Source organism: Gopherus flavomarginatus, chromosome 21 (genome assembly GCF_025201925.1).
Source record: "Gopherus flavomarginatus isolate rGopFla2 chromosome 21, rGopFla2.mat.asm, whole genome shotgun sequence".
NCBI lineage: Eukaryota > Metazoa > Chordata > Testudines > Testudinidae > Gopherus > Gopherus flavomarginatus.
In genome coordinates this window covers 18,309,453-18,332,842 of record NC_066637.1, presented here as the reverse complement: position 1 = coordinate 18,332,842, position 23,390 = coordinate 18,309,453, and the positions used below count along the sequence as shown (strand labels likewise).

Genomic DNA, 23,390 nt, shown 5'->3' with positions numbered 1-23,390 from the left:
ACAGGGCAAGTTGCCCCCAGATATCACCATGCCAGTGTGTCTCAACCTGGACCTGAAAGGGCCACCTCTAAGAGTGAGAGAGAGAGAGAGAGAGACCATCAGTCTTCTGTGCTCCGTTCAGTCCTTGGCCTCTGCTGAGTGCTAATAGTCTGGTTTTATTTCCTTCATCTGTTCTCCATTCATGGGAAACTTGCACAATGTCTTCCAACTATAATTGCAGACGCTGCTGATAGGCCCTCATTTCCATGTATAGAGAATTTACTCACCAAACATTTACTAAAAATGGGGGAATGAGGAGTGACCCTCAGAATAACCCAATTAGCTGATCACGTGGGTGTTAACCGTGCCTTGGTTTGTTGAACCAGATCCTGCTTCACCAACTTCTATAATGTGGGACCCTCAAATCCTGACGTTAGCCTAAGAATCAAAAGTAAATGCTTACACTTCTCTCGTGTTCCAGGTAGGGCTTGGGTTGCAGTCTAAGTTGGAATTATTTGTCTTGTTTAGAGGCTTTCAAAAAGTGGTACCTCTGTTTTTGTAGCCCAAACTAACAGGGTGAGAATGGCTTGTCATTTAATTAACTTATTAGGGAAGCCCCATGCATTCCATGGCAAGCTGGATCTAAATTCTGTTTCAGTGTCTCTGGATTTTGCAGTGCTGTAGTGCAGCAGACTGGAAATTCTGCATCCGTTTCATTTACATTTGAGATAGGACATTTTTACTGGCTTAACATGACAGTCGTAATCCAAACAGTATAGTGGCTATTTATTTTGAAATTAAATTACATTCATTTTACACTTTGCTCATGTTTTCAGTTTTTATGCCTCAAGATTTGTTATTGGCAATCCAGAACTGCATAGTAGAAAATGGAGGAGAGAGGAGGGTGAAATACGATATTTTGGCAGCTGCATATTGGACAGTCTGAGTTTGGGGCAATTGGGGAGGTGTAGGAGCAAATTTGGGATTGTGGAATAAGCACGTTAGCTGGATCTTTCAACTAAAATGACCATCAGTCAAACAGTTAACAAAGCTGATATTTAAACTGTCATCTTTAGGTTTCAGATTGGACCCCCCATTAAGATGAATGGGGAAGATCAAGCTGTCTGCAGTCTTGGGAAGAAAGACAGCATCACTTACTTACAGTTCCTATTTTTAAGAATCCCTTCACAACAACGAGGTCTACAAAGACTTTTTAATGCACGTTTAGATTCCAGAGTGCAAACATGCAGCAAGTAGTAGATTCTGTGGCAAATTCTGTGGCTGCAGATTTATGAAATACACAGGTTCCTTGCCATTAGTCCAGTGTTTCTCAAACTGGGGTTGCCGCTTGTGGAGGGAAAGCCCCTGGCAGGCTGGGCCGGTTTGTTTACCTGCCCCGTCTACAGGTCTGGCCGATCGTGACTCCCATTGGCCGCGGTTCCCTGCTCCAGGCCAATGGGAGCTGGTGGAAGCAGTGCAGGCCGAGGGACTTACTGGCCACTGCTTGCCCTATACAAGCGGCGACCCCAGTTTGAGAAAGACTGCATTAGTCCTGTCTGAGCAGTCAAAGGAACAGGTGCTTTCCCCCTTGATTTGCTGGGAAGGAAGATGTTTTAGACTTGTCTCATGCTTCTGCTTCCAGAGTTAGTTGATGGACTAGAAGAGAATTAGACAGTGACAGCCTGACTTTCCAACCTGCTTGCAGGCATTTTAGCAAGAGTCTGGGGACTTGTTACGCCAGGGAAACTAACCCAGTAGTTGTATTGATTGAAACAAACAAGCTCCTTGGGTACAATTACTGGCAGGAGCCAAAACAACTACTTAATTTTTAATTGCCAGTTGCTACTTACAAACCCCCACTCTTCAGAGTGTCCATTTGCCCCAGGGCTCAGAAAGGAGAGTAAGAAGGGGTGGCAGTATATTCAAATTCCACCTATTTTCCCCAGTTTCACCCCAATCCCTGAGCTGCCAGATGTTTCTGCCAGAATGATCAGTGATGAAACAGCTAGCAATGCTTTATGTCATAATCATTACAGTTTAGCGTCAACACCCCATTGTGATGAATAGGCAGTTAACTTCTTGGAGCTATTGTTTCTGTCTGTCTAACTGAGAACTCAGCTTTCACAAGATACATCAGTTTATGCTTTGTTGACATTTGGAAGGTTTTCTTCACAGCCTTAATGGCTAGAAACTAATTTTTTGAAATGAAAGTTTAGATTTTGCAGATATTGATAACGCCATCACAGTAGTGCTGACTCTGTCGAACCCTTGATGCATTCCATTGTCAGTTTCATGCTGTTCTAGCGGCTTGTGGCCAGTTTTACTCTTAACCTTGGGTTTGTGATGGCTGGTGTTGGGAATAGCAGGGAAAGGGATGTTTGAAATGAAGGATGATCCAGCACTTAGGGTGGTAACCTGGCACATGGAAGACCTGGATTCAGTTGTCTGTGCCATCACAGACTCTTTATGTGACCTTGGACAGATCACTTAGTCTCTCTGGACCACAGTTCCCCATGTGTACAGTGGGGATACTAGCCCTGCTCAGCTTCATGAGGGTGAGGATGAATCCATGAAAAATCATGAGGTGCTGAGATACTGTGATAATAGAGGCCACATTATTTACGATAGGTAGAGTTTGCAAAGTCTGACTTCCTAGCCTAGTTTTTATTCACTGGAGAATCACTCTCCTTTTGTTTTATTTTCCTTAGTTCACTGAATGAGCATTTGCTACTTATCTAGCATCTCAGATGCTGACTGGCAGAATGGGGCTTAGGGAGGGACTAGGACAGTTTTCCACCTAGTGAGTTACTTGAAAAAGAGACAAATGCGTACCTTTAAAAACAACTTCCTTCTGGCTCAGAGTGCTCTGTATGCTTCCGAGAGTGGGGTAATTTATGGAGGTGCTGAGAGTCAAATGGTTCAAGACACCCCTAATGAATCCGAGCACACTGGAGTTCTGGGGTGAAATTCTGGCCCACTGAAGTCTTTGGGGCCAGGTTTTCACCCTGGCCTTTATCCTTCAGTCCCTAGTTAGCAGGAGTGGACAGCATGCCCACGCCCTGGATGGGGAAGGATTGGCTCACATTGGAGAGAAATCCCCCTGGCCAGACTGGCAGCAAAGCTGATAGGTTCTGCAGGGAACTGCTTGCAGCTTTTCTCAGTCATGAGGATAGTCCTAGAGTTTAAGGCCAGAAAGGATCACCAGATCATCTACTCTGACCTGTATATCAGAGGCCCTCAACACCACTTGGCACCAGCACACTAAACTCATCATCTGAAATTACACCAAATTATTACAGCCCACAGGAGACTAGCCTGTTCTATGCCACTGGTGTAGGTTACACGGGACTGAGCTGCACCAGTGCCTGAGGCCCCACAATGGCAGGGAAGTGATTAAGTGAGAGAGACCCACTCAGCTCAGGGGCTTCTTAATTAACAGAGACTTGCCCAGTGTTCAGACTTTCTGGGCAATTTGCAACTTGTGCAGTTTCAGCTTCTTTTGATCTTCACTCTACTTATTTTTGCTTACTTTTCTGTCCCTATTTCCCTTACCCAAAATAAGCAAACAGAAAATAACAAACTGATAACCACTTTGTTCTCTAGCCAGCACATTTAAAACTCACTTAAAATCACTACCAGCATTTCAAATCAATCAGCTGTGCACAGATCCTGCTTGATTTTGCCACCGTGACAGGTTCGGTCACAGAGACTCCCCCTTGAGACCTCACCTGATGTGCTGAGACTACCTCTGAGCCCGTTTTCCCTGCCAGCTTGGGACTTCAGTACGCTGTCTTGTTGAGCCAGACACACTAGCCTCCTGCAAACACAGACTCAGGTCTGAACCAAGTCCTACAAATAGTGCAGACTTAACTGAAAACAGCTTAAGAAGTGCTTCTGTCTCTAGCACCCACACATCAAGCTCCCATTGGGATCCTAAATCCATTTTACTCTGTATAAAGCTTATACAGGGTAAACTCATAAATTGTCTGCCCTCTTTTACACTGATAGAGAGAGATGTTCAGCTGTTTGCTCCCCCAGGAATTACTTACTTACTCTGGGTTAATTTATAAGCAAAAGTGATTCTATTAAATAGAAAAAATAGGATTTAAGTGGTTCCAAGTAATAACAGACAGAACAAAGTAAGTTACCAAACAAAATAAAACAAAAACACGCAAGTCTAAGCCTAAGACATTAAGAAACTGCTTACAGATAAATCTCATACTCAGAGATGTTCCAATAAGCTTCTTTCACAGACTAGACTCCTTTCTAGTCTGGGTCCGATCCTTTCCCCCGGTACAGTCCTTGTTCCCGCTCAGGTGGTAGTTAAGGGATTTCTCATGACTGCAGCCCCTTTGTTCTGTTCCACCCCCCTTATATAGCTTTGGCACAAGGCAGGAATCTTTTGTCTCTTTGGGTCCCCAGCCATCCTTCTAAATGGAAAAGCAACAGGTTTAAGATGGATTCCAGTACCAGGTGACATGGTCACATGTCTTGGGAGACCCAAGCCTTCATTGTTCCTGGCCTGACTCGCAGGAAGGCTTGCAAGTAAACAGAGCTATTTACAACCAATTGTTCTAATTGATGGGAGCCATCAAGATTCCAAGCCACCATTAATGGCCACACTTTGCATACTTACAATAGACCTCAGAGTTATGTTTCATATTTCTAGTTTCAGATACAAGAATGATACATTTATACAAATTGGATGACCACACTCAGTAGATTATAAGCTTTGTAATGATACCTTACAAGAGACCTTTTACATGAAGCATATTCCAGCTACATTATATTCACACTCATTAGCATATTTTCATAAAATCATATGGAGTGCAACGTCACAGTCACCTCAGAGTCCTGGCCCACCCTGTCCACTATCCCACCTCTAGCTATGGACATTGCTGCTGAAGCTTTAGAGGAAGGTGATCCCTCCTCTCCAAAAAAAATAATAAAAAAATACAGAATACATGGGCGTGGAGGGAGGAATTCCTTCCTGAGCCCAGTACAGTTAGCATTATTTTGGGGTGAAAGGTAGGAAGGAAATGTTACAGAAGGGAGGGTCACTTCCTGGTCCCTGGTAAACAATGTGTTAACTTCAGCTTAGCTCTTGGCTTCCCCTGAATACCACTGCATGAGGGAGAGCTGTAAATTGGTTGCTGAGGAGGCAAAGGGGACAGAATCCTTTAAGAAGGTCAGGCTCCTCACCCAGGCTCGAGGGACTGGACTGAATCCTAATCTGGGGAGTTTTCTTGTTTTCTGCTTATACTTCCCATTGTCCATTGAGGAGGAGCAGACTGTGACAGTGCACGTCTCTCCTCCTGCTGAGTCATTTCACCAGCTTCTAAGCAGTAAAACTTGATCCTTGGAGAGTGTTTGCAGCCCCCCTTGGGATGCCAGGAACCCACATGGTGACGTCTTGATAGTGTTTGTTTCCCTGGTGAGGGGCACTTCCTGTGTCTGTGCACCACAGGCCACCCTATGAGCATCACCATACACTGAGGCAGCTTTGATTCAGGCCTAGAGAGAAGCTGTAGGCTGGAAATTGAACTAAATATTGCTTCCAGGCTTCTTGGTTCCCCCAAGCCTTTCCCGGTAGTCCACTTGAACGGATCCTCCTCTCTGGCCATTCACATCCTCTGCTGCTTGTACTGCCCATATGTTTCTTCCGGCCATGCTGAATTCCTACCCCACTGACTCTTGACTCTCATTTCCATTCTCCCTTATCTCCACCCCTTTAACTTCTCTCTCCCTGCCTGGCATTGGTCATTTAACTCCATGAAACATCCTGGGGGACATAGTTTGTATGAAAAAACCTGCACAAGGTAAGAGTCCCAATCCTGCACCGTGCTGAGTGTCTTCTGCAAAATTCTGTGTACCTTCATCTTCCACTGAAGCCTGTGGGAGGTGAGAGTGCTCATGGGATCAGAATCTAAAGCGGTTCAAGAAGTTTTGCTGTGTATTCTGGGAACCAAGGCCCTGATTCAGCAAAATAGGTAAGCACATGATTTCAATGGGACTCAAGCCTGTGTTAGATGTTATGCATGAGTATATGTGCTCTTCTGAGTCAGGGCCTATGTGCATACAAAGTCTAGGGCTCAAATTGATATGTAATGCCTAAGGGCAAGAGGCCTGGTCCTTGTCTGGTGAAGTTGCTTCTTCTTGCAGATGAGAGAGGGCAGGATCACCTGAGGGCTGCAAAACTCAACCTGGTGGATCTGGCTGGAAGCGAGAGGCAGTCCAAAACCGGAGCCACAGGGGAGCGTCTCAAAGAAGCCACCAAAATTAACCTCTCTCTCTCAGCTCTGGGCAATGTCATCTCAGCCCTGGTAGATGGCAGGTGCAAACACATCCCCTATCGAGACTCAAAGCTGACCCGGTTGCTGCAGGACTCCCTTGGAGGAAACACCAAGACCCTCATGGTGGCCTGCCTGTCTCCTGCTGATAACAACTACGACGAGAGTCTCAGCACTTTGCGCTACGCCAACCGGGCAAAGAACATCAAGAACAAGCCCCGTATCAATGAAGATCCCAAAGATGCTCTGCTGAGGGAGTATCAGGAGGAGATCAGGAAGCTGAAGGCCATTTTGGCTGAACAGATGAACACAAATAACTTGTCAGGTACGATGCCCTTGGACTGCTCCAGAGTTGCTTTATCATTGGCCAGAAAATTACACCTTAAATATACAGAGTGCACATTGGCATTTCTCCCCAACCTTTCTTCTACCTGCTGGGGAAGGCACTCTTCAGCCCAATGCCAGCAGCTTTGGCCTTTGAGTTGGGTGGGAGGGGTAGGGGTAGGATGGGAGCAGTCTGTTTTCAGATGGGGGGAGACTTTAGGGAGGGGAGCAGCCTCTAGGACCCATCCTCCATACTCCTGGATAGGAGCAGCCTTTCATGTAGGGAATAAGACTGTATGGCCTTTCTTCCCTTCTCCTGCCCCAGACAGAACCAGCCTTCAAGAGAGCAGGCAATGTCCATGCCCCCTTCGCCTCCCTACTGTTGATCCTACCCTCCTGGGCCTGAGGTTATGTTAGGTGGCCACATTAAATGGTACTCCTGCCTTTTCTCTCTGAGGATAAGTAAGGGAAGGGAGCAGCATAGGGGCTATGAAGCTTGAGAAGCACAAGTTCACAAGATCACTGCTCGATTTAACCAGACATCTTGCCTGCATCCCTGTAACTTTAGGCTTGGGTGAAGAGGCAGCATTCTCCAGCAGTTAGAGCAGAGGACTAGGCATCAAGATTCTTAGGTTCTGTTCTCAGCTCTGATGCTAATTCTCTGTCTGACCTAGGGCAAGTCACTTAACATTTGTGTGCCTCAATATCCTCATCTGTAAAATGGGAGTGAGAATGATCCTCTTCCCTGAGTAAATAGCTAGATGAAAATCAGGGACAGGAAGACTCCAGTTAGCACTGTATTCCAAGCAGCTCTCACTCTTGCATTTACTGCCATAACCCTTTCACATCACTGCAGACCTGTACTGCTCTCAGAAACGTGATCCGGTGTCCAGGGAACAATGTCTTTCTGTGCTGAAGAGTTTAGAGTGTCCTACGCGGTAAACTACTTCCCACTGCCAGTCTGGCCACAGGCAAAGATCATACCATTGTAGCCCTCAGTTACATCCTGGGAAATAATAGCAAGAACCTATTTAGTCTAGACTAGAATTATCTTCAGCCTTTTACAGAGCTGGAACCAAGCTGTTTAAAACTCTGTCCTTCCACACAGCAGTGACTTTCTCTCAGGTGCAGCCTCAGCACAGAGCATACTCTATCAGTGTGGACTGTATCCTATTAACACAATTTAAAGGAATGTCTAGGCTGACACATTCCCTATCATCTGTTAGCCTCTTTCTGTTGGTTAGTTGCCAAATGATCTGTGGACAGTCCTCTGTATGTGTGAGTAATCTTTCTCCTTTCCTTAGGTCTGTTACCTGCTGAGACTGCTCAGCTGGAATTGAAGCCAGCTCTCCTACCTGAACCCCAGCCAGATGTTGAGGCAGAGAAGCAGCTGATCAGAGAAGTAAGCCAGGGAGTATGACCCCCAAGTTACTTCCTGCTGGGGGTTGTCCACTTTTACAATCCTCAGCATAACTGTAGCGCAAGGGGAACTGTGTGACCTTCTTGGTACACCTCTCCCCACGCACCTCAATCTTTGGTCTTGTACCACAAAACTTGTGTTGTTGGAGATCATGTTACAATACCACTGTTTCCCAACATTTTTTCATTTTGCTTTGGAGATGGGATGGAACTGGGTTCTCAGCACGGGTCGATTTGCATTGTAGAAGTGCCTTAGCTTTCAGCACTCCCTGCTATTCTAGTGTGGAATCTCCTCTCAGCAAGGGGTTCAGTGAATCTGATCTGACCGACTATTGGGCCAAATCCTGAACCTCTTACTTCCTCCTTAGTTTGACTAAACTCCCAATGATGTCAGTGCTGCTGGTTGCTTAGGTGATCATTAATGAGATATAGATCCTTTCGGTTCTGTTGGTGTCTCTAATTTGGCCATATTGGGATGGTCAAAAATTTGTTCCTATCTGATAGCATTTAGGATGTGATTTGTATGACACAAGGCTGCCTCATTTGTCCCCAAAAATCATAATGACCAATTTCAAATACACAGAAGCCTAAATTCTAGATTTCCTATGAACCAGCACTTATCTAGCCTGGAAAATTACCATTTAATTGCAATTTTGGATTTGTCTAAGATTGTCTCTGTGGGTCAAGATTCACATAATCCACCATCAGAAAGGATCAGAAAATTCAGATTATGCATCGAAACATCTCACATAGCCTGGATATATGCTGGAGAGAGGAATAACTAGTGCGCGCGCACACACATACACTGATTACTCTGTATTATTGACAGTCAAATTTTTAATGCCATCTGTACATTTCCTGATGGCTGATAATCCAGGTTGGGATATTAGTCCATTTCCTAACATGCAGGTGTCCAAATTCATAATCCATCTCCAGCATCAACACTGACCAGACTCCTCCTTGGCAGACTGGGCAGAGAGATCAGAGGTGAAAGTGCTAGAGGGAGTGAACTCCCCTCTCATTTTTAAAGGAGATCCCTCCAGGGCAGGGTTGAGGCATGCTGGCATCACTGTTGCGTCAGCTATTCCTGTCCTGTGGATAAATGGAGAAGTGCCAATCACCTTTGAGCAGCCACTGTGTTCATTTAAATCATAGAGTGGAAAATGGCTGTGAATGCAGCTCTGTATTTAGTATATTGCTAGGGAAGTGATGAGTAGCCCAGAATGGGTGGGCATGGTCAGGAGTAGACCATTGGGATGTGCCATGCCAGGCTGTCCACAGTGCCCTTGTGCCTTTCAGGAGTATGAGGCGAAGCTGGCCCAGCTGAAGGCAGACTATGAAGCCGAGCAAGAATCCCGCGCCCGACTTGAGGAGGACATCAATACCATGCGGACTTCCTACGACCTCAAGCTGTCCACTCTGGAGGAAAACCTCAGGAAGGAAGCAGGTGGGAACAGGGAAGATTTAGAGAAGCGCTAGTTTTTGTGGAAACCATAGTCAGGGAGGATGTAGACCAGGGGACTAGCAACTGCAGACAATAGAACTTTGCAGCCTGGGCCACAATAGCACTTAGCTTGAATAAAAGTTTTGAACTGCAGAGATGACAGGTCCCATTGTGCATTGCTGTACCTTAAGCCAGTGGGCTTGGCACAAGCCACACTTCTATGGACGATACGAGGGTGATAGTTTCAAACTTTTCCATTATATGTGAATTAGGTGTGCCCCTTCAATGCCTGGTGATTAGCCAATATGGCCTGTCAACTCGGCAAAGTTTGGGGATTCCTGAGACAATTGTGACTTGCTGCCAGCCATCCTTATTTGTTTTGCAGTGCTGCCTAGGAGCCAGTTGAGCTAGTTACTGAACAAATACAGATCAGAAAGATGGTCTGTGCCCCAAAGAGCTGATAATCTATAGTAGTTCTATTACCTGTGTTCTCAATAGTTGGCTCAGAAATTTTGTAACACAAAATGGTAATTTTTCTTTGACCGTTAGCCCCCACCCTCAGAGACAGACTGAGCATTCTCATGTGAACCTCCAAAGTTTTACCATCCATTGTGAAGACTACTGTTTTCATGCAGGATGCTCTCTGGGTCTCCCATGGTTTTCCCCAAACAGGGTGGAGTGGCAATTGGCAGCTGTTTTGCTCACACATGTGGTATTTTCATAGAATGATGCCCTAGTGGTGGAGAGCTTGTAGCTAAGAGTTCTCGGTATTTTTTCTTGTATTCTCCAGATGCTGTCCTGAGGGTTGAAACTCTCCCTGACCAAGCACCTTTGTCTCCAGGCCCTGTTGTCGCCGTCCCAGAAACAGCACAGGTGTCCACCAAGGTACCCATCAGCCAGTGCTCTTTATCAGACAAATGGAACAAATCTAGCTGTCCCCCTGTGTCTGTGAGGTTCATGGATACTCAATAAAAGAGCGTATTTATCTAGCCACAGTGCAGCTGCTTCTGGGGTGGAATGTGGCAGCTGTTTAACAGTGCACAGCAACACTACTAGGGCAAGAAATGAGAAAGAATACCTCAGCCAATTGAAAATGCAAGGGGAAATTTAGCTTTCCCAATGCCAAAACTTCACTCCAAGCAGTATCATATCCTTAAGGGTAATGTGACAATTTCGGTGGCTTGTGCTGCAGGGGGAAGCAGCAAAATGACATTCCTTACTCTTTAGTCCACGAGCAGCCCCAGCTTCCTCCTTCATCATGTGTCACGGTATACATGCTGCATGTTTTCAGAACAGCTGTCTTTAGTTGCCTTTTGCCCTCAGGACACAGCAGAGCCTCAGATAGCCCAGTACGTCGGGAGTGTGACCAGAGAGAGTCCTGGAGCAGAAGTGGCTGTTGCTGCTGAGGAGCTTCAAGTGGCTGTGGACCAGCAGCAAGTGCTTGCCAGGTCAGTAACTGCGCCTCTGATCCAGCAAAGCTCCTTCTGTGCATTGCATGTGAGGTGCATGGGCAGAAACAACCAGACTATTGCACTGTATTATTATTATTAAGCTCGGACAGTGTGCTTAATGTGTACAAAACAGAAGATGATGTGTCTCATGCTCCACAAGGAAGTTCCAGTCTCGTTCAAACATGGAGACCCCGCAGATCTGACATTAGATGTTGCCAAAATACAGAAATTATAAGAGTGAAGGCCTGTTCCCCAGTATATTTGAAGAGATTGCAAATGGGACAGCAAGTGTTTTGCTTCTGGGTTACCAGATCAAATGCTGCCTAACTCTGAAGTCTTTCCTTTCTTGGCGCTGTTGGTAGGCCTGTCTTTGAACTAATGCATTTCTATCTACTTGCTGTTGGTAAGGTTTGGAACTGAACAGACTGCGGAGACTGCTCCTTTTTCGATTCCAGAGGGGGTTCCTCCAGGGCATTGAAGCCCGGTGGTGGGATGAGGTGTGGAGGAATCTTGCCTTGTTGCTGCCCATAGTGTAGCTCAATAAATGAGACTTTCCTCTTTAGGGCTGTCAGTCTGCTGTGATAAAACTCACCTTGAAAAATATGTTGGTTATTGTTACTGTAAAATATTTGCCCCAAAACAGTGAAAATGGAAATCAGCTGTTCTTGCAAGAACCACATCTGAACAAGAACTGGCAAATCAGTCCCTTCTGGCTTGAATCTGCTGTGGAACAAGGTTCGGAGCCTTGAACCCAAACTTGATCCTTGGAGTATGAAGAGCTTCAGATTCAAGGTTCAACTTTTGGCCCATCTTGAATCCAAACTAGTGTGAAGATGGCACAGTTGTTAGTCTACCCTGGAGAGGGCCTGACTGGAAAGTCCCTTTAAGCAAAATGACAGTGCATTGAAACAATATGGGACTTGCTGTCAGTTCCTCACTAGTGGAGTTTCACAATATCCTGATTCACTCTTTATGGGTTCCACTGTTTTTTGAGGCAATTGTGTGCCTTTATATTAAACTCTCAAGTGTTGAATGCTGCTTCGTTCTGAAAATGGCCTTGTGCTGTAACTGTTTCTCCAGAAGGTTTCCCAAGGGCTTCTCTGCTGCACATTTCTCTGTTGGGCATCTCTTAGGCTCAAACAGGCTATTAAAATATACAAAGCAGTGCAATTTGTAAATTATAAGCTATTCGCCTGTTAGGCTGTGTCAAGGCTGAATCCCCATTCTGTCACTCCCAGTGCAGGAAGTGGGGGCCCACAAGGACTTTACAAATTAATACTTGCCACTCCAGGCTTGTATTAAATTCCCAAGGTTACAGCTTCTCTCTGACCTTGGCTTGGTAAACGCTGCCACCACCCAAATGCAAAAAAAATCTCTTTGAACCCAGGAAGGAGCGCTTGGGAAATCCTCCCTGTGGGGTACCCTCAAGCCCTCCCGGGAAGAGCTGAGAAAGAAAACAAAGGAAATTAGCTGTTGCTACCAGAATCAAGCGACATGCACAAACCTCTTAGGGACACAAAAAATCCAATTGTCTTCTTAAAAAAAGGTAAGTTTTATTAAAAACAAAAAGAAAGAAAATACATCTGCAATTTAGGCTTTTGCTAGATTTTAAAACAGCAATTCCAAAAATTAAGCACCCAAAATAGCTTTCGGGGGGGTTCAGCTTAAAGGTTACAAGCTAACAAAAGCACCCGGGGTTAGCATAGAGGAGATCCACAAGCCAAAATAAAGAATAAACCTGATTGCATTCATCTAAATGTTCCCTATCCAAATGATTCCTTCTAGGTATGGAAGCTGATTTTTCATACCTGGTTCAAAACTTACACAGCATTCCTGTGTTAAAGTTAGAATCAGGACTCACAATTTGTCAGACCACTCTGTTTTATTAGTGCAGCGCTCCGCCAATAACACCCAGATAATGTGAGCACCATGCAAGGCACAAACTATTTTATTTATACAGATAAAAGGGTGAGCACTTAACAAGATAACAAAGGAAGCAGAATCTGATAAGTTTACCTGGACTAGGCATGCATACCGATCCTCTGTTAATGTTTCGTCATTAGCACCCTTGTTTATGCCTAATGTTTCTTTTCCTGGCACCTGTATTTCAACATTTCTTATTTCTGCTCAAAGGTACTTACAACACTTCTTTAATCCATTCTTATTTTTACAATTTAATTAATTCTACTTTCACACCTGCTTATAGCATTGCTGCTCTGCCCCTGCTTCTCTGGAGAACAACAGACAAAGGGAAAGTTTCTTTCCCATTTTAAAAAGTTCTAGCCTTCCCATTGGCTCTTCTGGTTGGGTGCCCACTCCTTTTCTTTTACCTGTGGGATTGTTAACCCTTTACAGGTAAAACAAGCAGAGAACAGCTACCAAGAGGGATTTTACAGCTAACTGGCTGGCTGGGTGTCTATCAAAGGGAGTTACGTCCCCCTTCATTTATCACAGGCTGAGACAGCTTCAAAGAAATTATTCTGATTGATTGTGTCAAATCTCAACACTCCCTTGCAGAACTTAGTTTGCTTAACACACAAGGAAAGGAAACTCACTCCTACAATTACATTGTTAAATATCAAAGGTCTTTGCATATCAGGCAAGGCAGGGTTCCTTGGAGATGGGATTTTCAAAGCCTCCTTGGAACCACTTTACAGCTCAGGATGTCTGCGGACTATCTGCTACTGTTTAGCAAAGCAGGATTCAATTGTGCATTAAACAAAAGCTGCTGAGGGCTAAATTGTTTCATATCAAACTCAAGCTATTGAGACAGGAGGTCCAGTGGAGCGGAAAGAGCCGGTTTCCTCCTGAGGAAACCTGAGTTCTTTAGGAATGGGTTTGCATGCTCTGATGGAAGAAAAGACAGTTAAGAGGATAATATCATCGCGGGTCATGTCTACTCTGGCATTCTCTCCCTATTGGCCTCCATTGGCCAGCCTCTGATATAGCAACAGCAATGCAAACCCCTGTGTAGAAAAAGTGTATGGCTGTAAGGTCCAGCTTACGCCAGGTTCAATCAGGATAAGCTCCACCAGTGTGGATAGTGACTTAGACCAGTTTACCCTCTCTACACCAGTGCAATTACACGACGGGCTGGCAACCAGTGTCTGAAATCCTCAGCATAGGCAAGGGATTGTAGTAAAAATATTAACATTCCCAAGGGGGCGATCACCTTAAATGACCTGTTGGAGGGTTGTTAGGGGAACAGGTTTTTTTCCTCCTGTGTACAAAATAGTCAGTAATTCAGTGCAGGCACATATTCCCTCATGATGCATGGACATCAGTTTGTTGTGTGATTCACAGAAGGGCATTTGTCTTATCGTCATGGCAGACTTTTCCCTGCCTTTCAGGGGCTTCACTGTTGACCTGAGGTCAGCAAGAGACCAAGCCTTTGATGTGGCAGCCACTGCGTATGGAAATTGCTCCCTTTACTGCATCTGCCTCAGTCCACCCACTGAAAATAAATTGCAAATGATTTCGGGATGCTCTGTATCCTAATGGCAGCCCCTGCTATATCAGTCTTGGGACTAAACAGCAGGTTTCAAAACAAAGAATAAGGATAAGGATGTTAATTTTAAAAAAATCTCTCTTACTTCATAAATACAGGGCCATAAATGTCAAGATTTCTAGATATACCTAATGGAGAATACATTCAGGGTGTATGTAAAGACACATACACTGAGCTCAGGCTTTGGTGAACATCACAACACAAAGTAAATCTTAAAACAGAGGCTCCCCATCGTCACTCACCTCTTAAATCAACAAATCTGAATACTCACTTCAACAGAAATCACTGTCTGTTTATTGTATCTTTTAAAATGTCTCTAGGCAGTTGCCATGAAAGTGTATTATTTGCATATGTGCAGATGTTCCTTTTTGCTACAGATCTAAGAAATGTGTCCAACTCTTCCAGGCTGCACATGCTGGAACAACAGGTGGTTGGAGGAGAACAGGCCAAAAACAAGGACCTGAAGGAAAAGCACAAACGTCGGAAAAAATATGCAGATGAACGGAAGAAGCAGCTGGTGGCAGCGCTGCAGAAAATTGATGAGGACAGCAGTGACTGGGTCCTGCTCAATGTCTATGACTCTATCCAAGAAGAGGTCCGAGCCAAGAGCAAGCTGTTGGAGAAGATGCAGAAGAAGGTAACCCCTAAGAAGCAATTAACTCTTGTATAGAGCTAAGATTTGGGGAGCATCCATGAGATTACTCTTAGAGGTGCCCCTTACTCTTATCCCCCTATCCCCTCATCCGCCTTTCCTCCTTCACCTTCATCCATTTGTTATAGTGATGAGACACTCCAGTCAGCATGACTTTGGCATCTCTGTGTCTCTCAAACTGATCCTAGTTAACTGACAAGACATGTTAGACATGGATTTTGATTATTTTAGCCCCTTGATAATCTTAAATATTAAATTATCCTTGCTCACGTCGAAGCCGCACGATTTCTAAAAATAAAAATAGGATTTTTTGCTTAGGGGGAGCTCAAAATTGCCACTATGTTATTCCACCTCAACATAACACAAAGTAGAAGTAAATCAAGTGGCCTACTTTTGATAGCTATATATGACATGCTTTGAGCCAGCCTGGACAGAACAACAGACGGATTCAGGAGACCTGAATTCTCTACTTGGCTCTGCTGTTGACTCATGTGGGCAAATTGTTTCCCCATGTATAACTGAGAAGAGAGATTTTTTTCACTCACCTTTGTAAAGATCTTTGAGAGCTGCAAGGGAAAGTGCTCTCCAGGCATGGTTGTTATGATTTGTATGGTTACTCACACATATCTATAACATAGGCAGAGTGGGCAGGACTTGGGATCATTTGAGAATGGTCATGGTGGGCTGTTGCCCATCTCCAGCTTTGTCCTGCTTTGACTTGCAAACTAATAAATTGGCTGTACGCGTGCGCGTATGTGTGAGAGAGAGATTATTCTCTCTAGTGGCACAGCTTCTTACATTGTCAAAGCTGACATGGGGGGGCACATAGAATCATAGAATGACAGAATATCAGGGTTGGAAGGGACCTCAGGAGGTCATGTAGTCCAACCCCCTGCTCAAAGCAGGACCAATCCCCAACTAAATCATTCCAGCCAGGGCTTTGTCAAGACTGATCTTAGAAACCTCTAAGGAAGGAGATTCCACCACCTCCCTAGGTAACCCATTCCAGTGCTTCACCATCCTCCTAGTGAAAAGTTTTTCCTAATATCCAACCTAAACCTCCCCCACTGCAACTTAAGACCATTACTCCTTCCTTGTTCTGTCATCTGGTACCACTGAGAAGAATCTAGATCCATCCTCTTTGGAACCCCCCTTCAGGTAGTTGAAAGCAGCTATCAAACCACCCTCATTCTTCTCTTCTGCAGACTAAACAATCCCAGTTCCCTCAGCCTCTCCTCATAAGTCATGTGCTCCAGAACCCTAATAATTTTTGTTGCCCTCCGCTGGACTCTTTACAATTTTTCCACATCCTTCTTGTAGTGTGGGGCCCAAAACTGGACACAGTACTCCAGATGAGGCCTCACCAATGTCGAATAGAGGGGAATGATTACGTCCCTCAATCTGCTGGCAGTGCCCCTACTTATATAGCCCAAAATGCTATGAGCCTTCTTGGCAACAAGGGCACACTGTTGACTCATATCTAGCTTCTTGTCCACTGTAACCCCTAGGTCCTTTTCTGCAGAACTGCTGCCTAGCCATTCAGTCCTTAGTCTGTAGCAGTGCATGGGATTCTTCCGTCCTAAATGCAGGACTCTGCACTTGTCCTTGTTGAACCTCATCAGGTTTCTTTTGGCCCAATCGTCCAATTTGTCTAGGTCCCTCTGTATCCTATCCCTACCCTCCAGCATATCTGCCACTCCTCCCAGTTGAGTGTCATCTGCAAACTTGCTGAGGGCGCAGTCCATGTCATCCTCCAGATCATTAGTGAAGATGTTGAACAAAACCGGCCCCAGGACCGACCCTTGGGGCACTCTGCTTGATACCGGCTGTCAACTAGACATGGAGCCGTTGATCACTACCCGCTGAACCTGACAATCTAGCCAGCTTTCTATCCACCTTATAGTCCATTCATCCAGCCCATACTTCTTTAACTTGCTGGCAAGAATACTGTGGGAGACTGTATCAAAAGCTTTGCTAAAGTCAAGGAATAACACATCCACTGCTTTCCCCTCATGCACAGAGCCAGTTATCTCATCGTAGAAGGCAATTAGGTTAGTCAGGCATGACTTGCCCTTGGTGAGTGCATGCTGACTGTTCCTGATCTCTTTCCTCTCCTCTAAGTAGGGTGACCAGACAGCAAGTGTGAAAAATTGGGACGGGGGTTGAGGGTAATAGGCACCTATAGAAGAAAATGCCGCAAATATTGGGACTGTCCCTATAAAATAGGGACATCCGGTCACCCTACGTCTAAGTGCTTCAGAATTGATTCCTTGAGGACCTGCTCTATGATTTTTCCAGGGACTGAGGTGAGGCTGACTGGCCTGTAGTTCCCCGGATCCTCTTCCTTCCCTTTTTTAAAGATGGGCACTACATTAGCCTTTTTCCAGTCATCAGGGACCTCCCCCGATTGCCATGAGTTTTCAAAGATAATGGCCAATGGCTCTGCAATCACATCTGCCAACTCCTTTAGCACCCTTGGATGCAGCGTATCCAGTCCCATCGACTTGTGCTCATCTAGCTTTTCTAAATAGTCCTGAACCACTTCTTTCTCCACAGAAGGCTGGCCACCTCCTCCCCATGCTGTGCTGCCAAGTGCAGCAGTCTGGGAGCTGACCTTGTTCATGAAGACAGGCAGAAAAAGCATTGAGTACATGAGCTTTTTCATGTCACTAGGTTGCCTCCCTCATTCAGTAAGGGGCCCACACTTTCCTTGACTTTCTTCTTTTTGTTAACATACCTGAAGAAACCCTTCTTGTTCCTCTTAACATCTCTTGCTAGCTGCAACTCCAAGTGTGATTTGGCCTTCCTGATTTCATGCCTGCATGCCTGAGCAATATTTTTATACTCCTCTCTGATCATTTGTCCAGTCTTCCACTTCTTGTAAGCTTCTTTTTTGTGTTTAAGATCAGCAAGGATTTCACTGTTAAGCCAAGCTGATTGTTTGTCATATTTACTGTTCTTTCTACACATCAGGATGGTTTGTTCCTGCAACCTCAATAAGGATTCTTTAAAATACAGTCAGCTCTCCTGGACTCCCTTCCCCCTCATGTTATTCTCCCAAGGGATCCTGCCCATCAGTTCCCTGAGGGAGTTAAAGTCTGCTTTTCTGAAATCCAGGGTCTGTATTCTGCTGCTCTCCTTTCTTCCTTGTGTCAGGATCCTGAACTCGACCATCTCATGGTCACTGCTTCCCAGGTTCCCATCCACTTTTGCTTCCCCTACTAATTCTTTCCGGGTTGTGAGCAGCAGGTCAAGAAGAGCTCTGCCCCTAGTTGGTTCCTCCAGTAACTTGCACCAGGAAATTGTCCCCTATGCTTTCCAAAAACTTCCTGGATTGTCTGTACACCATGGTATTGCTCTCCCAGCAGATATCAGGGTGATTGAAGTCTCCCATGAGAACCAGGCCTGTGATCTAGTAACTTCTGTTAGTTGCTGGAAGAAAGCCTCATCCACCTTATCCCTCTGGTCTGGTGGTCTGTAGCAGACTCCCACCATGACATCACCCATGTTGCTCACACTTCTAAACTTAATCCAGAGACTCTCAGGTTTTTCTGCAGTTTCATACCGGAGCTCTGAGCACTGCAGTCATACTGCTCTCGTACATGCTGGGCATGCTCGTCGGGCCCAGCAAGGATTTCCACCTGCCTGCCCAATAGGGTTGCCAACTGTCTAATCGCGCAAACTGAAAGACCCTTGCCCTGCACTCTGCTCCTTCCGTGAGACCACGGCCCTGTCATGCCGCTTCTCCAAAGCCCCACCCCCTGCTCACTTTATCCCCTCTCCTTCTGTCACTCACTCTCCCCGGTCCTCACACACTTCCACCAGACTGAGGCTGGGGGTTGGGGTTCAGGAGGGGATGTGGGATGTAGGCTCTGGGAGGGAATTTGGGTGCAGGGTGCAGACTGTAGGCTGAGGCAAGGGATTGGGGTGCAGGAGGAGATCAGGGGGTCAGCATTTACCTGGGGCGGCTCCCAAAAGTGACCAGCACAACCCTCTGGCAGCGACTTCTAGGCAGGGGGCCCAAGGTCCATCTAGTCCAGTAACCTGTCTACAATAGGGGCCAACATCAGATACTTCAGGGGAAGGGGCAATAAACTCTGGTGTAGGCAGATGTGGAAGAATCTGCCCCTAGAGGAGTTCATCCTAATCCCTAATAGTTTGTCAGAGATTTCCTTGAAACTTCAAGCCTGAGGTTTTACATCTCTTCCCATTTTTTTAGTATATGCCAGTGTAATTCTGAATATTCTTGATGTCCATATAAGTTCCAGCCCCTCATAGCAAAATTCAAAGTTATTTATTCCCACAACTTCATGTGGCAGTGAGTTCCACATTCTAATTGCACATTGTGTGAAGAAGCGTTTCCTTTTACCAGTTTTGAATTTGCCACCTTTCAGTTTCATTGAATGTCCTCTTGTTATTGGGTTATGAGACAGAGAGAATAGAAGTTCCCAATCCACTTTCTCTGAACCATTCACATACCGTATACTTAGATCATGACCTCTCTTTATTAGTCTCCTCTCTAAAGTAAACAGTGCAAATCTTTTCAAACTCTCCTCAGATCTTTCTTCCCTCTTCATATCTTCCTCCTAATCATTCTTGTGCCAGTCATCTAGAGTTTTCTCTGTTCTCATCACAATGAACCCTTTCCTTTTGGTAACCTAGCTGCGAGCTGCTGAGACCGAAATCAAAGACTTGCAGTCAGAGTTTGAGTTGGAGAAGATTGATTATCTTGCCACCATCCGCCGGCAGGAGCGGGACTGCTTGCTCTTTCAGCAGCTTCTGGATCAGGTGCAGCCCCTCATACGGCGTGACTGTAACTATAGCAACCTGGATAAGATCAGATGTGAGTCCATCTGGGATGAGGACAGTGGCTGCTGGAAACTCCCAGAGCTTGTCATTCAAAAAACCAGCCTTCCTGCAGGTAAGAAAGGCATCCGCATTGTAGTCCCCATCTACGCAGCTTATCTCTGCTCACTAGCATGGCCCGTGTATTGCATTTGGATAGTATTTGCTTATAAAATCTTGGTTTGGCTCACGGGTAGAGAATAAGCTGTAATCTTTCTGTGGGAGCCTGGATGATGGTCTAGCTAAATGAGGACAAAGCATCTCTTATTGGGACTACCTCACTATTTATTTTGAACAGGGTGTGATTGATTTGCGTGACAGTAGGAAATCTTGTGTTAAACCACACAACAGTATAACCCATATCTGATTAAATATCTTCAGCATCTCTGGGCCTTTAGTGGAGTGTTGTTTGGTAACTGGTGCTTAACAAAAAAAGTTGCCTTTCTCCCCATTCTTTTCCTTCAAGGACCTTGAAGCACTTTATGAGATTAATGAATTAGGCTTCACAAACCCTCATCAGGTAGATATTATTAGACTGGTTTTAAAAGGGGTAAACTGAGGCACAGAAGGACATGACTTCCCAATGTGCCATAGTGAGTCTGTAGTAGAGTGAGGGCTGGAACCCAGGATGCCTGACCCCCAGTCCTTTGTTTTTTATTTCATTTCCTTCTGTGTATTAGCTGCCTTAGACCAATAGATGAACCATTTTCCCTACAAGGTTGAAATATTCACTGCACAGACCTGCAGGCCCCATATGTAGTTGCACTGTGTTATGTAACCTATCATTTAAATCAGCTTCTGTACCCAGTGGCTGGAGGATAACTAATGTGATGCCATTTTTTAAAAAAGCCTCCAGAGGTGATCCTGGAAATTACAGGCCAGTAAATCTAACTTCAGTACCGTGCAATAGTAAAGAACAGAATTATCAGACACACAGATGAACATAAAGGGAAATCGTGCCTCCTCAATCTACTAGAATTCTTTGAGGGGGTCAGCAAGCATGTGGACAAGGGTGATCCAGAGGATGCAGCGTACTTAGATGTTCAGAAAGCCTTTGACAAGGTCCCTCACCAAAGGCTCTTAAGCAATGTAAACTGTCATGGGATAAGAGGGAAGATCCTTTCATGGATAGGCCCTTCCAAATTTACAGTCCATTCTGATCAGTTTCACGGTCATAGGATTTTTAAAATCATAAATTTCATGATTTCAGCTATATAATTGTGAAATTTCACAGTGTTGTAATTGTAGGGTTCCTGACCCAAAAAGGAATTGTGGTGGGGTCGCAAGGGTATTGTAGGGGGGACTGCGTTAGTGCTCCCCTTACTTCTGCGCTATTGCTGGTGGTGGCACTGCCTCAGAGCTGGAGAGCGGAGCTGCTGGCCAGGAGCCCAGCTCTGAAGGCAGAGCCACCGCCAGCAGCAGCACAGAAATAAGGATGATATGGTGTGGTGTTGCCACCCTTACTTCTGCACTGCTGCCTGCAGAGCTGGGTCCCCAGCCCACAGCCCCCGCTCTCTGGCTCCCCAGCTCTGAAGGCAGCGCAGAAGTAAGGATGGCAATATCACAACCCCCCTACAATAACATTGTGACCCCCCGCAACTCCCTCTTGGGTCAGGCCCCCCAATTTGGGAAATGCTGTTTTCCCCCATGAAATCTGTATAGTATAAAGTAAAAGCACAAAAGACCAGACTTCATGGGGGGGAGACCAGATTTCACGGTCCGTGACGTGTTTTTCATGGCTATGAATTTGGTAGGGCCCTACTAGTGGATCAGTAACTGGTTAAAAGATAGAAAATAATGGGTAGGAATAAATGGTTAGTTTTCAGAATGGAGAGAGGTAAATAGTGGTGTCCCCCAAGGGTCAGCACTGGGATGAGTCCTGTTCGACATATTCATAAATGATCTGGAAAAAGGGGTAAACGGTGAGGTGGCAAAATTTGCAGATGATACAAAACTACTCAAGATCGTTAAGTCCAAAGCAGACTGCAAAGAGTTACAAAGGGATCTCACAAAACTGGGTGACTGGACAACAAAATGGGAGATGAAATTCAATGTTGATAAATGCAAAGCACATTGGAAAACATAATCCTAATTATACATATAAAATGATGGGGTCTAAATTAGCTGTTACCACTCAAGAAAGATCTTGGAGTCATTGTGGATAGTTCTCTGAAAACATCCACTCAATGTGCAGCAGCAGGCAAAAAAGCTTAACAGAATGTTAGGGATCATTAGGAAAGGGATAGATAATAAGACAGAAAATATCATATTGCCTCTATATAAATCCATGGTACATCCACATCTTGAATACTGCATGCAAATCTGGTTGCCCCATCTCAAAAAAGATATATTGGAATTGGACAAGGTACAGAAAAGGGCAACAAAAATGATTGGGGGTATGGAATAACTTCTGTATGAGGAGAGATTAATAAGACTGGGACTTCTCAGCTTGGAAAACTGACGACTAAAGGGGGATATGATAGGTCTATAAAATCATGACGGGTGTGGAGAAAGTAAATAAGGAAGTGTTATTTACTCATAACACAAGAACTAGAGGTCACCAAATGAAATGAATAGGCAGCAGGTTTAAAAGAAACAAAAGGAAGTATGTCTTCACACAAAGCACAGTTGATCTGTGGAACTCTTTGCCAGAAGATGTTGTGAAGGCCAAGACTATAACAGGGTTCAAAAAAGAACTAGATAAATTCATGCAGGATAGGTCCATCAATGGGTGTTAGCCAGGAAGGGCAGGGATGGTGTCCCAAGCCTGTGTTTGCCAAAGCTGGGAGTGGACAATGGGATGGATCACTTGATGATTCCCTGTTCTGTTCCTTCCCTCTGAAGCACCTGGCATTGGCCACTGTCAGAAGACAGGATACCGGGACCCAGTATGGCCATTCTTATGTTCTTATTGGTTGGTGCATAACGTGCCATCTACTGGATAAAAAGTGTAGTGCGAGCGTCCTTCTAGTCCTCGATGGCTTAGTAAGCAGTGATCTGGGGAGTCTGTAAGCAGCAGTGGGGAGCAAGGGGGATGGTCAGGAAAAGCTGGAACTGATTCAGTGCTACTGGTCCTTTAAGTAATGCCTTTGTTCTCTCATAGCAGTTCCATCACTGCCACAGACTAAGCCAGCCAGGAAGAGCGCCTCAGGCGAGAACGGAGAGCTGCTGATGGTAAGCTGCCCGTCTCCTCCAGAACCCTGGGGGAGCCTTCTGAGCTACACAGCTCTTCCTTCTGGAGGAAATAGGCAGAGGGCTGAGTGGCTCCAGAGGGACTCATACCCAGCCATCACTGGCATTAGACTAAGGTCTTGGCTACACTGGAGAGTTGCAGCGCTGGTGGTGGGTTTACAGCTTTGCACCTTAGTAACTATCCACACCTGCAAGGCACATCCAGCACTACAACTCCCTGGCTGCAGCACTGGCTGTACACCTGGTCTCCTTGGGGTGTAACGATTGCAGCGCTGGTGATGCAGCG

At 45.4% G+C, this 23,390-nt stretch overlaps 1 protein-coding gene across 3 annotated transcripts in view; it reads left to right on the top strand.

Annotated features, from left to right (window-relative positions):
- KIF17 (kinesin family member 17) overlaps positions 1-23,390 on the top strand; it is a 41,367-nt gene that overhangs the window by 12,528 nt on the left and 5,449 nt on the right. For 2 of the 3 annotated variants that reach the window (XM_050931209.1, XM_050931211.1), the window contains exons 5-12: positions 6,142-6,594; positions 7,898-7,995; positions 9,312-9,459; positions 10,247-10,341; positions 10,780-10,904; positions 14,821-15,052; positions 19,730-19,988; positions 23,016-23,086. In XM_050931209.1, the coding sequence (XP_050787166.1) occupies positions 6,142-6,594; positions 7,898-7,995; positions 9,312-9,459; positions 10,247-10,341; positions 10,780-10,904; positions 14,821-15,052; positions 19,730-19,988; positions 23,016-23,086 (1,481 nt within the window). The remainder of the gene's footprint in view (positions 1-6,141; positions 6,595-7,897; positions 7,996-9,311; positions 9,460-10,246; positions 10,342-10,779; positions 10,905-14,820; positions 15,053-19,729; positions 19,989-23,015; positions 23,087-23,390) is intronic. The other variant, XM_050931210.1, reaches the window with a different exon arrangement.